The sequence below is a fragment of the Diorhabda sublineata genome, chromosome 2, assembly GCF_026230105.1.
Source record: "Diorhabda sublineata isolate icDioSubl1.1 chromosome 2, icDioSubl1.1, whole genome shotgun sequence".
Classification (NCBI taxonomy): domain Eukaryota; kingdom Metazoa; phylum Arthropoda; class Insecta; order Coleoptera; family Chrysomelidae; genus Diorhabda; species Diorhabda sublineata.
The window spans coordinates 42,479,271-42,495,530 of NC_079475.1; the positions used below are offsets into that span (position 1 = coordinate 42,479,271).

General features: G+C 29.7%; 3 protein-coding genes across 3 annotated transcripts in view; 2 read left to right on the plus strand and 1 right to left on the minus strand.

Annotated features, from left to right (window-relative positions):
• LOC130453053 (GTPase-activating protein) overlaps positions 1 to 7,586 on the minus strand; it is a 28,980-nt gene extending 21,394 nt beyond the window's left edge. Inside the window, exons 1-2 of the mRNA XM_056792646.1 lie at positions 7,266 to 7,586; positions 917 to 1,037 (exon numbers count right to left, since the gene is read on the minus strand). Of these exons, the coding sequence (XP_056648624.1) occupies positions 917 to 1,037; positions 7,266 to 7,362 (218 nt within the window). The 5' untranslated portion in view covers positions 7,363 to 7,586. The remainder of the gene's footprint in view (positions 1 to 916; positions 1,038 to 7,265) is intronic.
• A 1,649-nt stretch (positions 7,587 to 9,235) lies between these two features.
• On the plus strand, positions 9,236 to 13,762 carry LOC130453266 (protein slowmo). Its single transcript, XM_056792905.1, has 3 exons — positions 9,236 to 9,498; positions 9,565 to 9,730; positions 11,101 to 13,762. The coding sequence occupies exons 1-3, from the start codon at positions 9,467 to 9,469 to the stop codon at positions 11,557 to 11,559; spliced, it is 657 nt and encodes a 218-aa protein (XP_056648883.1). The 5' UTR covers positions 9,236 to 9,466; the 3' UTR covers positions 11,560 to 13,762.
• Positions 13,763 to 14,107: 345 nt separating this feature from the next.
• LOC130453267 (protein-S-isoprenylcysteine O-methyltransferase) lies at positions 14,108 to 16,134 on the plus strand. Its single transcript, XM_056792906.1, has 5 exons — positions 14,108 to 14,619; positions 14,678 to 14,939; positions 14,993 to 15,102; positions 15,161 to 15,268; positions 15,330 to 16,134. Exons 1-5 carry the CDS (start codon positions 14,428 to 14,430, stop codon positions 15,504 to 15,506), a joined length of 849 nt encoding a protein of 282 aa, XP_056648884.1. The 5' UTR covers positions 14,108 to 14,427; the 3' UTR covers positions 15,507 to 16,134.
• Positions 16,135 to 16,260: the final 126 nt, after the last annotated feature.

Consider the following 16,260-nt stretch of genomic DNA (forward strand, 5'->3'; position numbering starts at 1 on the left):
CCAGACACATTTTTAATTGAATATTATTCACCTGGACACTTTTTCGTGGTGTTTTTATCTGCCAGACACATTTCAATTCGATTTTTTGTGGCTTCTAAACCCTTTTTCTACGATTTTTTTGTTTTCTAGACACATTTAATTAAAAATCTCTTTTCTTGAACACATTTAAATGAAATTTCTCTCTCCTGGACACTTCTTCAGTATGTTTTTTATTTGATAGCCACTTTTTAATGTTTTTTTCGGTTACCAGACACATTTTTAATTGAATATTATTCACCTGGACACTTTTTCGTGATGTTTTCATCTGCCAGACTCATTTCAGTGCAGTTTGTTTGGCTCAGAAACCATCTTTTTTACGATTTTTTCATTTACCAGACACATTTCAATTGAATCTTCTTCACCTGGACACTTTTCAATGGTTTTTCTCGTTTCATAGGCACATTCCAAATGAATTTTCTCCTCCTAGACACTTTTAAATTACGTTTCCATTCGCCAGACCCTTTTTTTATGCGAGGTTTCGCCTCCCAAACACTTTCTAATATAATTTCTTTGAAAATTTCGAAGTAATATAAAAATTGTGGGACTTTTAGGAACACATACTGTATATTACAAAATTAATTAACAAAGTGACGCATGAGAATGTTGTTAACAAGACGTTAATCCAATAAAACAAAACGCGAATACGTAAAATTACTTTCTATCGAGTTTCTCACGCCATTTTTTTACTTAAAATTTGTATGGTCGTAGAAAAAATATAGTACGCAATAGGTAGGGAAAATTACTTTTTTCACTAATGTGCAAAAATCGTCGTTTTCGTGAATTGTCGACAGTAATTGCAATATTTTTTCAATTTTAGTCGATTATATCAAATATTTCAATGAAATTTTGTTATTAATTAATTATTACAAAAACTAACCTCAAACTTTGTTGTATTGTGCTCGTTCTAAATATTTCTTCTTGATCTAGAGACAACGTACAATAAACGTCTCTTAAAGTAGTCGAACCATGTATTCTGGAAGGTAAATTTTTAGCCTCACCTGAAATATTTAAACGATTTCGTAAAATAATCGATTTAATCGAATGTTATTCGTTACAAAAATTACAATACCCCGACAGAGAAACGAAACCCCAAAAGTCGACGTGTTTATTTAAAGGAATACCATTTGCAGCAGGGGTTGATTGTTAAATGTTAAAATGTGATCAAACACAATCGTAAACAGGATATCCGGAATGTATCGGAAGTAAGCTGATAGTAAATGGCTATCGGAATAACAAAAACATCTTTACGACCCCCATAAACTATTTCGGAATTCTAGAAACGAATTTCCAAATATTTCCGATTGTTAAATCACGTTTCCTTCAGAAATACTTTGTATATTTAATAAATTGAACTACCCGTATTTGTACGTATCTGCTTGACAAGTTTTCAACCGAAATTTGACTGATTTCTACACAGACACATTTTTTATTGAATATTATTCACCTGGACACTTTTTCGTGGTGTTTTTATCTGCCAGACACATTTCAATTCGATTTTTTGTGGCTTCTAAACCCTTTTTTTAGGATTTTTTTGTTTTCTAGACACATTTAATCCAAAATATCTTTTCTTGGACACATTTAAATGAAATCTCTCTCTCCTGGACACTTCTTCAGTATGTTTTTTATTTGGTAGCCACTTTTTAATGTTTTTTTCGGTTCCCAGACACATTTTTTATTGAATATTATTCACCTGGACACTTTTTCGTGGTGTTTTTATCTGCCAGACACATTTCAATTCGATTTTTTGTGGCTTCTAAACCCTTTTTTGGGATTTTTTTGTTTCCTAGACACATTTAATTAAAAATCTCTTATCTTGGACACATTTAAATGAAATCTCTCTCACCTGGACACTTTTTAACGATGTTTTTTGTTTGGTAGCCACTTTTTAATGATTTTTTCGTTTACCAGACATATTTTTAATTGAAAATTCTTCACCTGGACACTTTTTCGTGGTGTTTTTATCTGCCAGACACATTTCAATTCGATTTTTTGTGGCTTCTAAACCCTTTTTTGGGATTTTTTTGTTTCCTAGACACATTTAATTAAAAATCTCTTATCTTGAACACATTTAAATGAAATCTCTCTCTCCTGGACACTTTTTAACGATGTTTTTTGTTTGGTAGCCACTTTTTAATGATTTTTTTCGTTTACCAGACATATTTTTAATTGAAAATTCTTCACCTGGACACTTTTTCGAGATGTTTTTATCTGCCAGACACATTTCAATTCGATTTTTTGTGGCTTCCAAACCCCTTTTTACAATTTTTTTGTTTTCTAGACACATTTAATTAAAAATCTCTTATCTTGGACACATTTAAATAAAATCTCTGCCTTCTGGACACTTTTTCAGCATGTTTTTTATTTGATAGCCACTTTTTAATGATTTTTTCGTTTAACAGACACATTTTTAATTGAAAATTCTTCTCCTGGACACTTTTTCGAGATGTTTTTATCTGCCAGACACATTTCAATTCGATTTTTTGTGGCTTCTAAACCCTTTTTTATGATTTTTTTGTTTCCTAGACACATTTAATTAAAAATCTCTTTTCTTGGACACATTTAAATAAAATCTCTGTCTCCTAGACACTTTTTCAGAATTATTTTTATTTGATAGCCACTTTTTAATGATTTTTTCGGTTACCAGACACATTTTAATTGAATATTATTCACCTGGACACTTTTTCGTGGTGTTTTTATCTGCCAGACACATTTCAATTCGATTTTTTGTGGCTTCTAAACCCTTTTTTTAGGATTTTTTTGTTTTCTAGACACATTTAATCCAAAATATCTTTTCTTGGACACATTTAAATGAAATCTCTCTCTCCTGGACACTTTTTAACGATGTTTTTTGTTTGGTAGCCACTTTTTAATGATTTTTTCGTTTACCAGACACATTTTTAATTGAATATTATTCACCTGGACACTTTTTCGTGGTGTTTTTATCTGCCAGACACATTTCAATTCGATTTTTTGTGGCTTCTAAACCCTTTTTTTAGGATTTTTTTGTTTTCTAGACACATTTAATCCAAAATATCTTTTCTTGGACACATTTAAATGAAATCTCTCTCTCCTGGACACTTCTTCAGTATGTTTTTTATTTGGTAGCCACTTTTTAATGTTTTTTTCGGTTCCCAGACACATTTTTTATTGAATATTATTCACCTGGACACTTTTTCGTGGTGTTTTTATCTGCCAGACACATTTCAATTCGATTTTTTGTGGCTTCTAAACCCTTTTTTATGATTTTTTTGTTTCCTAGACACATTTAATTAAAAATCTCTTATCTTGGACACATTTAAATGAAATCTCTCTCACCTGGACACTTTTTAACGATGTTTTTTGTTTGGTAGCCACTTTTTAATGATTTTTTCGTTTACCAGACACATTTTTAATTGAAAATTCTTCTCCTGGACACTTTTTCGTGGTGTTTTTATCTGCCAGACACATTTCAATTCGATTTTTTGTGGCTTCTAAACCCTTTTTTGGGATTTTTTTGTTTCCTAGACACATTTAATTAAAAATCTCTTATCTTGAACACATTTAAATGAAATCTCTCTCTCCTGGACACTTTTTAACGATGTTTTTTGTTTGGTAGCCACTTTTTAATGATTTTTTCGTTTATCAGACATATTTTTAATTGAAAATTCTTCACCTGGACACTTTTTCGAGATGTTTTTATCTGCCAGACACATTTCAATTCGATTTTTTGTGGCTTCCAAACCCCTTTTTACAATTTTTTTGTTTTCTAGACACATTTAATTAAAAATCTCTTATCTTGGACACATTTAAATAAAATCTCTGCCTTCTGGACACTTTTTCAGCATGTTTTTTATTTGATAGCCACTTTTTAATGATTTTTTCGTTTAACAGACACATTTTTAATTGAAAATTCTTCTCCTGGACACTTTTTCGAGATGTTTTTATCTGCCAGACACATTTCAATTCGATTTTTTGTGGCTTCTAAACCCTTTTTTATGATTTTTTTGTTTCCTAGACACATTTAATTAAAAATCTCTTTTCTTGGACACATTTAAATAAAATCTCTGTCTCCTAGACACTTTTTCAGAATTATTTTTATTTGATAGCCACTTTTTAATGATTTTTTCGGTTACCAGACACATTTTAATTGAATATTATTCACCTGGACACTTTTTCGTGGTGTTTTTATCTGCCAGACACATTTCAATTCGATTTTTTGTGGCTTCTAAACCCTTTTTTTAGGATTTTTTTGTTTTCTAGACACATTTAATCCAAAATATCTTTTTTTGGACACATTTAAATGAAATCTCTCTCTCCTGGACACTTCTTCAGTATGTTTTTTATTTGGTAGCCACTTTTTAATGTTTTTTTTCGGTTCCCAGACACATTTTTTATTGAATATTATTCACCTGGACACTTTTTCGTGGTGTTTTTATCTGCCAGACACATTTCAATTCGATTTTTTGTGGCTTCTAAACCCTTTTTTGGGATTTTTTTGTTTCCTAGACACATTTAATTAAAAATCTCTTATCTTGAACACATTTAAATGAAATCTCTCTCTCCTGGACACTTTTTAACGATGTTTTTTGTTTGGTAGCCACTTTTTAATGATTTTTTCGTTTAACAGACACATTTTTAATTGAAAATTCTTCACCTGGACACTTTTTCGAGATGTTTTTATCTGCCAGACACATTTCAATTCGATTTTTTGTGGCTTCTAAACCCTTTTTTATGATTTTTTTGTTTCCTAGACACATTTAATTAAAAATCTCTTATCTTGGACACATTTAAATAAAATCTCTGCCTTCTGGACACTTTTTCAGCATGTTTTTTATTTGATAGCCACTTTTTAATGATTTTTTCGTTTAACAGACACATTTTTAATTGAATATTATTCACCTGTACACCTTTTCGTGATGTTTTTATCTGCCAGATACATTTCAATTCGATTTTTTGTGGCTTCTAAACCCTTTTTGTGGGATTTTTTTGTTTCCTAGACACATTTAATCCAAAATCTCTTTTCTTGGACACATTTAAATGAAATCTCTCTCTCCTGGACACTTCTTCAGTATGTTTTTTATTTGGTAGCCACTTTTTAATGTTTTTTTCGGTTACCAGACACATTTTTAATTGAAAATTCTTCTCCTGGACACTTTTTCGAGATGTTTTTATCTGCCAGACACATTTCAATTCGATTTTTTGTGGCTTCTAAACCCTTTTTTATGATTTTTTTGTTTCCTAGACACATTTAATTAAAAATCTCTTATCTTGGACACATTTAAATGAAATCTCTCTCACCTGGACACTTTTTAACGATGTTTTTTGTTTGGTAGCCACTTTTTAATGATTTTTTCGTTTAACAGACACATTTTTAATTGAATATTATTCACCTGTACACCTTTTCGTGATGTTTTTATCTGCCAGACACATTTCAATTCGATTTTTTGTGGCTTCTAAACCCTTTTTTATGATTTTTTTGTTTCCTAGACACATTTAATTAAAAATCTCTTATCTTGGACACATTTAAATGAAATCTCTCTCACCTGGACACTTTTTAACGATGTTTTTTGTTTGGTAGCCACTTTTTAATGATTTTTTCGTTTACCAGACACATTTTTAATTGAAAATTCTTCTCCTGGACACTTTTTCGAGATGTTTTTATCTGCCAGACACATTTCAATTCGATTTTTTGTGGCTTCTAAACCCTTTTTTATGATTTTTTTGTTTCCTAGACACATTTAATTAAAAATCTCTTATCTTGGACACATTTAAATAAAATCTCTGTCTCCTAGACACTTTTTCAGAATTATTTTTATTTGATAGCCACTTTTTAATGATTTTTTCGGTTACCAGACACATTTTAATTGAATATTATTCACCTGGACACTTTTTCGAGATGTTTTTATCTGCCAGACACATTACAATTCGATTTTTTGTGGATTCTAAACCCTTTTTTATGATTTTTTTGTTTCCTAGACACATTTAATTCAAAATCTCTTTTTTTGGACACATTTAAATAAAATCTCTGTGTCCTGGACACTTTTTCAGCATGTTTTTCATTTGGTAGCCACTTTTTAATCATTTTTTCGTTTACCAGACACATTTTTAATTGAATATTATTCACCTGGACACTTTTTCGTGATGTTTTTATCTGCCAGACACATTTCAATTCGATTTTTTCTAGCTTCCAAACCTTTTTTACGATTTTTTTGTTTTCTAGACACATTTAAAAATCTCTTATCTTGGACACATTTAAATAAAATCTCTGTCTTCTGGATACTTTTTCGCTTCGTACACTGCGGTTATTACGAGGATTTCTACGAGTCCCAGTTCTAGTTTTCTGGAGCTTATCTAAGCATCATCGAAACGACACTTTGGGAAACGTTTAATCGATTTGTAATATTCGTAACCGTTAAATCAAATAATTTCAGAAAATACTTCGATAATTTATTTTATCGAAAAACTTTGCACGACCCAAATGGTGCCTTCAAGGTCAATAATAGATAGCTCAGTCAAAAAATTGAAAATCAATTCTTTACGGTTGTCAAATATCAAGTTTTTAAGATATTTCGTGACTGGAGTTTATTCCTTTTTATTTTCCGAATCAAATATAATAACTGTACTCCCCGTTTATAATTATAAATATACCGAAAGCCACTACGAATAAAATAAAATTATTAAATGACTCACTAGTTTGGATAATTAAAAGTTTTATACAAAGAAAAATCTTTTTTGTTATCATTCTATATGTATATCTATATAAAAGAAGTAACTATGTAATTTGTTTATCATCTAAATTATAAATAATCATATTTATTACTTATATAAAGTAAATTTATATTTAACGTGTTTTTTTTTCACGAAACGAATACCCATTCATAGATTTCATTCATAAAAATTTCTAAATTTATCCAGTTTACACTATTTTATTTAATTAATCCAAATATAATCAAACACAGGAAGTAAAATATTTTTTAGAAAACCTATATTGAAATTTCTCGTAATAATCTAATAAAATTACCAAAACCCAAACTTTTAAAACGTCAAAAACGCATAATAAAAGTTATACAATTATTTGCAAGGACTTTTCGTGCCCAAATTTAAAGTTCTTCAGACACCTGGAAAGATGACCACTTCCTCCTAACACCCACGCGAATTTCAATACCATCAAGACATTAAATTCTAACCAATTTACATCGTACAAATTTAATTAGTTATAGATACGAATATAAATAAACGCTACTTACCGATCTTTATTTTGAGTCGTTCTTCCAGACGAACTTTAAATTCGTCAGCCATGTTATTTAGTTCTATAAATTGGAGTGTGTTTGACATAAGCACCATTAAGTTGTATGCACTAAACGCGGTGTCTGGTTGTTGATCGTCGTTATAACAATACGCGGACACTTTTCACATTTAAACATTATTTAAATTAGTAAAAACAAAGATCGTACGGTAGGGTGCTTTTGGTTTACGTTTGTCATACCCTCCAATGAACCAAAATTATGAATGAAACTAAATTCAAGGCTACAATCTACAATGCGTATACATCCCATTCGATTCGCTATGTTGCCAAGTTGATTTAAAAAAAAAAAGAGTTTCTTCCACACGTTATAAAATGTGAATATTTAGTTGTTTATTTCATCGTTTTATCTTCCACACGTTATAAGATGTGAATATTTAATACTTTATTTCATTATTCAATCCATATAAATCAAGATATTATAATAATTAAATAGAAAAAAATTGTAATTTCGGTAAAAGAAGCTGAAAAGATGTTTTGAGAATTTTTTTTGCATTTGCTCCGAAGAATACAACGAAGAAAATATATAAATAAATTCGAGTAAAATACAAAGAATCGACATATTATAAAACATATTAAATATTAGAATTCCACATACATGAATTCGGAAATAGAAATGTTATTTTGACCTTGAAAAAATTAGATTAATTATAATTTCAACATTGATTCACAATTACGAACAACTTTAATTGAAATTTTCGAAATAAAAATTCCTGTTTTCAGGAATTTATTATTTTTGCGTAAAATCTGTGAGGTCCGACAACGCAGCATTTCACACTTCATATTTCTGGTGTTGGTATCGTTTGCTCCGAATCGGTTCCGACAAAGAACGACTACGGAGTGTAAAGGAATCGAACATATTTTATCTCCTTTCTTTTATTGGATATCGGCTTGATAAAATACCAATAGAACGGTGTTTTATAAGAGAAAATTAGATCTAATGTATAAGTAATATAGAGTCGAGTTTGAATGTATACTTTGTATATTTTCGACATTAGCGTATTTTTTTATGAATGGGAAATTCTCACGCTCATAATAATTATTATACTTTTTCAATGATAGTTATTGTATTTATTATGAATTTCACATGATATCCCTTGGATCAATAGAGAAATTCAGTTTATCTACAAAAGTAGAACGTTCAATTCATAATTATATTCTTTATCTGCGTATATCAATATTTACTCTTTTCAGATATATTACTGCTTTTAAAAATAGCTTCACGACTTCCGGTGTTGCTTTTCATTGTATTTTTACTACTTTCTTCGTTAGAATCATGTTTTTAATCACAAAGATGATTATTCTGAATTCAAACATGTACCGAGTGAGTTCGAAAAATATATTATCATTTAAATAGTTTATTTTTCTCGTCATATTTATAATCAAATATACAAAATTCAAAATTAAAAATGAATTTTAATGGAATCGGTTTTATTTTATATGCTCATTAAGTGGATTCTTTATATTAAAAGATTTTTAAAAACTAAAGGTTAGATAACCAGTAATACCTAAAAATGAGGTGTAATGATTGTTGCCTACTAATTTAAAAAATTACTCTATCTATTAACAAATTTGTATAAAAGTATATTAAATTTTGGTTAATAAAACTGAGTGATTTCGAGTCCCATATTTCTCGAAAATTAATTTTTATTTTAATAAATACAATACAAAAAAAATAGTGCATGAGTGTAACGTATATTGCCTATCTTAACATATTAATGATTTTTATACAAATACTAAATGTTTCCCAGTTTTTTGTAATATATCATGATGTTCTAATATGAATTTCGTATTATTTTATTTTGTTTTCGATGTAGAACTACCATAGTTTAATACGTCTAAAACGATTGCTTCTAGCTTATCTATGGATATATCTGACAGATGTCAGTTATTGTTACTTCATAAACGAATGACGTCATTATATATTGGGTATTCATCATGTGGAATTTATCAATTTCGTCACAGTAAATTATTAGACTTTGAATTGTTTGAATTACGTTTTAAGTTACAATACCTAAAATCTTTCTTTTAGTGTTCTGTCACTCGTAACGAACGGTTCGAGACGTCACTCACTGTTCACGCTCAGCTGTTTGATGCTTGTCTAAAATTTAGATTTTACATAAAAACTTTAGTAATAAAACAACAATGAAAATTTGGACAAGTGAACACACTTTCAAGTAAGAATACCTTATATTAATTTAATAGATACGTATATATTTATTAATTATTTTTGTTCATTTTAGCCACCCTTGGGAAAAGGTTGCAACAGCAGCTTGGAGAAAATATCCAAATCCTCATAATACTGCCGTTATAGGTACGGATGTCGTCGAAAGGAAAGTAGTAGATGGAGTATTACATACGCATAGATTAGTTAGTTCTATTTGGTACTTTCCTAAATGGGCACAAGCGGTAAGTACATTTCATACTTTAACATATATATAGGGTTGTGAAATTAATAATATTACGAAAATTACGAAAAAGTTTTATTTTTTTTTTCTATTTAAAAACAGGAAGTAATTTTTAATTCTATATAAATTGAATGTGTGTGACCTTGATTTACATTTAGTGACAATGAGATACTGCATTTTAAGGTTATTGTAACTTAATATGTTTTATTTATTTAAATTATCGTTTGAAAATATTTGGAAATCATTTTTTTCGACATGCACGGGGTGTTTTTTCCATTAATTCTTTTGTTTCTTTACATTTTATTACTAATTTAAGCAATTAAAGTTAATGAATACGTTTTGGTAATAACAAAGGTTAATTTACGTGTTTTTATATTTATTTGTGCTAAATGGAAAATTTTTTATCAGGAAAAAATGTTTAGTTTTTTCGTCATGTTTTTGTATCATTTATTCTGCTTATGTCAAATATGAACTATGGAAAATAAATGATGTCTTATCAATATTTGTTTGATGTTAAAAGTGAGGTTATGTAAGTTTTCTTTTTCGCCTGTCAGTGTACGATTTTACATCTTTGGCACAACTTCAAAAAAACTGTTAAGCAATAGCGCGTGTATGTATGAATTTTAGAAAAAACATTTAAACATCCATAGTTGCCAAATCGACACATCCCACACGTTATATTTCATGTGATCAATTAAAAAAGTCTCATAGATGATTCAATCAAATTTGAGGCAGATTCAAACGTTTATTCTACTTTTAGATTTAATATTTCTAGTATAAAACATCGTTAGATAGTTAGATATTCGTTTTTTTACACAGATAAGACCTAGATAAGGGATTTTAATATTAATGGTTAATAATAATATTACTGATATACCAAGTTGATAATAAAAATAATCAATTATCAACAATATCAAGATTATTGTGTCTCAAATGGAAAAAATTATTCGTCTATATCAAGGTATTGAATTTTATTACTTTTTTTAGTAAATATCACATCGAACAATATACGAGAGCTGTTGTATAAGTCATAAAAATTCCACCTTAATTAAAGGAAAGTTCCTCATAATCTCCATTTCACTGTAGAAGTACTCAGATACAGATCACGTTTATTGATCAATACAAAACGTTTATCTTCAGTGATTAAGGTTTTTCCGATGCCGCTTTAAACGTTTTCTATCGAATATATGAACTTTACAAAAAGATGTTTTGGTCCAAAAAGTATAAATTTGGACTAAACTACAATCATAAACACTGAAGAAATAATTAAGAAATAAACCGGTACTAGCAAGTTTTAACTTGATTTGTTGATTTGTGTATTATTTTGAAAAGTCTGTGATTGTTTTTATTAGGTATAATTTTGTATTTCAGCTCATAGGCTCGGCTAAGATCTGCTACGCCAGTGAACAGTCAGAAGTGAATCCCTCATTGCGTTTAATGGTATTAAAAACGATAAATCTGACATTTTGTAGACACATAGCCGTAAACGAAACTCTCAAATACGTTCCGCATCCTTCGGATCCTTCCAAAACACTTTTGAAACAAGAAGCAGTGGTAACTGTGAAAGGAGTACCTCTAACAAATTATATGGAAGATTTGCTGACGACGAAAATATCAAATAACGCGGGAAAGGGTAGACAGGCTATGGAATGGGTGATAAATAAATTGAACGACGAAGTGAAGGATTTAACGAGAAGTACGGACGAAATTTTCAGCCAGACCAAAAGATCCTTAGACGATATAGCCACGAGTGCGAAAAAGTCGATGGGGGACATCTCTCAAAAAGCAAAAAAGAGTCTGGACGATATGCAGACAATGAATCTTAGTTAATTTATCATTAGCACGTGTACGTCTTTGTTTTTTTTTTATTACAACAAGAGGAAACCGATTGTTGGTAGAATGAGGAGTGTAGTAACTGATTTTATGTCCTAAATCTCTAAAACTTATTACGAATTACGTAAATTAATAAAAAAATTTAAACGAAATTTGGTAATATCATCTCCTCTTCGCCATTTCGATATGAAAATCTCACTATTTTCTACTACTAACCATCTATAATCGCTGTTACATTATTTGGTCCTTCGAGCCGTATACGTACGCGGCTCGAAGGACCAAATAATGTATTAGCGAGTGTTTGAGTGTTCTGAATAATTTATTTTATAATATATTTGGAAAATAGTTACCGTTATTTCATTCTACGACTTAGGGGTGAGTTTTTAGTACGGCAACTATTTATCTATCCAAATCCAAATTTAGATAAATATAGTCACAAATAATTAATCGAATACAGTGTGAGGCAAAATTAAAAAATACTATTTGCCGATTTGTATTTAATTTTTTTTTGTGTAATTTAATATTTGAACATATTTATCGAGTTATTACGGCATTATATATATTTTTATTTATTTTTCATGTACAGAGTGTTATTTATATAACGGTACCTATAAAAAAAAATCGCCAAAAACTCGTCCTGCTGTAAATGTTGCCGATTCGAGAGAGGAATTTAGCGAAATATTCACGATTAAAAATATTTCCGTATCTGTTTTCGGTAAAAAAACGCGCCGATTTAGCGTTTTCGAAATCGCACGATCCATTTATCGAGGTCCCACTTGTCGGAAATCGATACTTCCGGTTTTATAAATAATGGAATTGATGGATTTCCGTTTCGGTTTTTTGAACTAAATTTATAAATAACAGCAATTCTTCTTCGAAGGTAAAGTCAACTTAACCTATTCTAATCGAAGCTAAAGTCAACTTAACCTATTCTAATCGGAGCTAAAGTTAACTTAACCTATTCTAATCGGAGCTAAAGTCAACTTAACCTATTCTAATCCGAGCTAAAGTCAACTTAACCTATTCTAATCGAAGCTAAAGTCAACTTAACCTATTCTAATCCGAGCTAAAGTCAACTTAACCTATTCTAATCGGAGCTAAAATAAACTTAACTTACTCTAATCAAAGCTAAAGTCAACTTAGCCTATTTTAATCGAAGCTAAAGTCAACCTAACCTATTCTAATCGAAGCTAAAGTCCACTTATCCTATTCTAATCGAAGCTAAAGTCAACTTAGCCTATTCTAATCGAAGCTAAAGTCAACTTAGCCTATTCTAATCGAAACTAAAGTCCACTTATCCTATTCTAATCGAAGCTAAAGTCAACTTAGCCTATTCTAATCGAAGCTAAAGTCCACTTATCCTATTCTAATCGAAGCTAAAGTCAACTTAGCCTATTCTAATCGAAGCTTAAGTCAACTTAACCTATTCTAATCGAAGCTAAAGTCAACTTAGCCTATTCTAATCGAAGCTTAAGTCAACTTAAACCTAACCTAACCAGAATATGGCTCTGTTCCTCGGTCTGCTCAACAACATCGTGAGACAGTTCCAAATTCGAAAATATTTAAAAGTTGATTTAAGAAAACATGAAAAAAATTATTTTTGACTTTTCTTCCCCCTCTTCGGCCAATTTTTCTTATAGATAGGTCCGACAAAATTGAGCATTTCGTTTAATTCATAAATCCAGTTTGAGAAAGCCAAACAGGAGGTAACAGAATCTAATTATGAGACCTCGATAAATGGATTTTACGTTTCAGAAAACGCTAAATTAATGTGATTCAACTATATTTTTTGGCCGGGCAGATACGAAGGTAAAGCGCCTGTTGACAAGTATTAGCATTTATCAAAATAATCATGATTGTTGCTTGGTAATTGATTTTTTATTCATTTCTGACGATCGTTATTGAAAGGAAAAAGAAGTTTGAGTGTCATCGAAGAATTTTATAGTACCAGATTATGTCGGACAAAGATATTTTACGAATTATCCAGTTTACACTGACTTTGGCGTGTTTTTTCGATATCTACCAACTTACTGTGGCTCTAAAATTATGAAAATGTTTAAAAAAAAATTGTAGATCGTCGGAATGGATTTTTAGGAAATTTTTTGTAAATAAATTCATTTTTAAGGTTCCTCATGTGAATTATCAAACATTCCTTCTAATGAATGTTTTTTTTTGTTAAATAAAAACTATAAAAAACAATGTTTTGTCGACTTTTTCATTTTCCAATCGTCCTTTTATACCTCTCGACTAATGGTAAGTAGATATATTTTCTTTTTGTTATCTTATCAATTTAATTTTATTTATATTTTGGTACACCTCGTAACAACACTTTCTAATTTTTATTCCTTTTGACTACACCTCGTATCACCAGCTCTGTTCATTTCATTTGATTCGAACACTAAAACGTCATAGAATAATGGGTCGTCTATCGTTTTAACCATTTTGACAAATGACTTACACCATTAATATCTAATAATCGTATTTATTGCTAGTTAATTTGAACAAAATGAACATTTTAAATAAAATTATTTATTAAAAAGTACTAATCAGTGTAATATATCCCAAAGAAATGTAAATTATTTCGTTTGAACTACTCCTGGCTGAATAACTTCGAGGAAAAGTACTTGACATTTGACGTAAACGTCAGTGAGTTATTTGTTTGTGTATCATTTCTTATTTTAGTTACCCATAATGTTTACCTAATGGCGCAATCATTCAATAAATATCGTTTTAAAAACAACTCTAATCAAAAATAGCACGAAATCAATGTGATTTACCACTACAGTATAATATTCCAGTATCCAGAGGCTTCCTTTCTGCAGATATATTAAATTCAAAGCTATTTTTTTATGTAAATACGTAACTATGATCTGCATTCAAGTTCAAATAGGTCTCAAAGCTTTCTTTTTATCATTAGTTTTGGCAGGACTAGTCGGATTTATACAGATATACTATAATTTAATAAATATTTGGATCAATGGGTTAGTGTTTTCATCCACTGCTGTAATACTTAGCATTATCGTTAAAGTATTCTTTAAAGGATATTTTCCATTTCAGGTGAGGTATAAATTGAAATTCGAACATATTAGTTTGATATGTGTAAATTTATTTTTAGATTGCTGTTAGAGCAAGCTTCTTAGGATATTTATTTGCCTTAGGAGTGTTTGTAAGGCTAGTTGCCCCTCCTCATATCAAAATATTTGGGGGTTATATGTGTGTGATGGCGTTCTTCCATTTTAGCGAGTTTATTGCTATAGGTTTAGTCCAACCGAAATTTGTATCTACCGATTCCTTTGTCCTCAACCACAGTCCTCAATATATAGCAGCTGCACTTTCTTCTTGGCTAGAATTTTTCCTCCAGTGTTACTTTTTTCCAGGTTAGTACTCGATTTTTTTTCAATAGTTTAGTGGGATTTTATGAATTTTTTAGGGTTGAAGCAAATTTATTGGTTATCAAATATTGGTTTGGGTATATGCGTTCTGGGGGAATTACTAAGAAAAACTGCAATGTTGACTGCTGGATCAAACTTCAATCATTTGGTAGTAGATTTTTTTTCTTTAGAAAATCATTGAAAAATTTATATTTTTTATTATACAGGTGCAATGTGAAAAGTTTAGTAACCATACTTTAGTTACGTATGGAGTTTATAGTTGGTTTAGACATCCTAGTTATGTGGGGTGGTTTTATTGGTCGATTGGTACCCAGGTTTGTGTTTTTAATGACCATTTGAGTTATGGAAATGTTTGAATTGGATGTTTTTTTATAGATTTTACTTTTGAATCCGGTTTGTACACCGGTTTACGCTCTGGTAAGCTGGTACTTCTTCAAATCAAGGATAGAAATAGAAGAAATAACTTTATTGAATTTCTTTGGGCAAAATTACTGTGATTATCAAGAAAAAGTCGGTACCGGTATACCTTTTATACAAGGTTATAAAATATAGTCGATAATTTATCTCAGTGATGCGACGGTTTCATGAAAATTGTTTTTTTAATTAAATCAAAGTTTTAAATTGTAACTTTTATGTTTGGAATTTGAGGAAAAAAATTGAAATCATGTGTCGAAAAATCGACAAAATGAGAATAAAAATAAGTTTTGATCTTATGACATTTATTTACTTTTAATTCAAATAAAATTACTATCGAAATCCCCCCGTATTTTGGCTTTAGAGAATTACCCAAATTATTAACTGGGGTAATTCTACAAGCCTTGTTTGGACCTAAATCGTCGATCTTCATACTTAAATTTACTTTTACATGAATCCTTTAGTATTACAAGGGGATAAAGAAAAGTTTCAGTATACTTTGCATTAGATTTATACTGACAGTGTTGTGCTTAAAATATATAATTATTTTTCCATATTCTCCATTTACAAATCACCCTGTAGACACGCCAATTATGTATTAAAATATATTCAGTGTGCATACGATAAGTAATTTTTATCATTGAAATATGAAATTTTAAAACTGCAGAACGTACCTACTACTATATATTTTTGTATTTCGATTTATTTATTTTTGTTCTACGTCTAGTCTTATTGTTATTTTTATGTAATAAAATTTCTAAAAACATCTTGTTTTTTTTTCTATTCTACCTTTCCCCATGTAAACGATTTTATTGATTAGATAACACACATCACAATTTTTTAGTATTCTTACAATGTTGCCACGTTCGCTCCAATGAAGAAATTTGTAGTG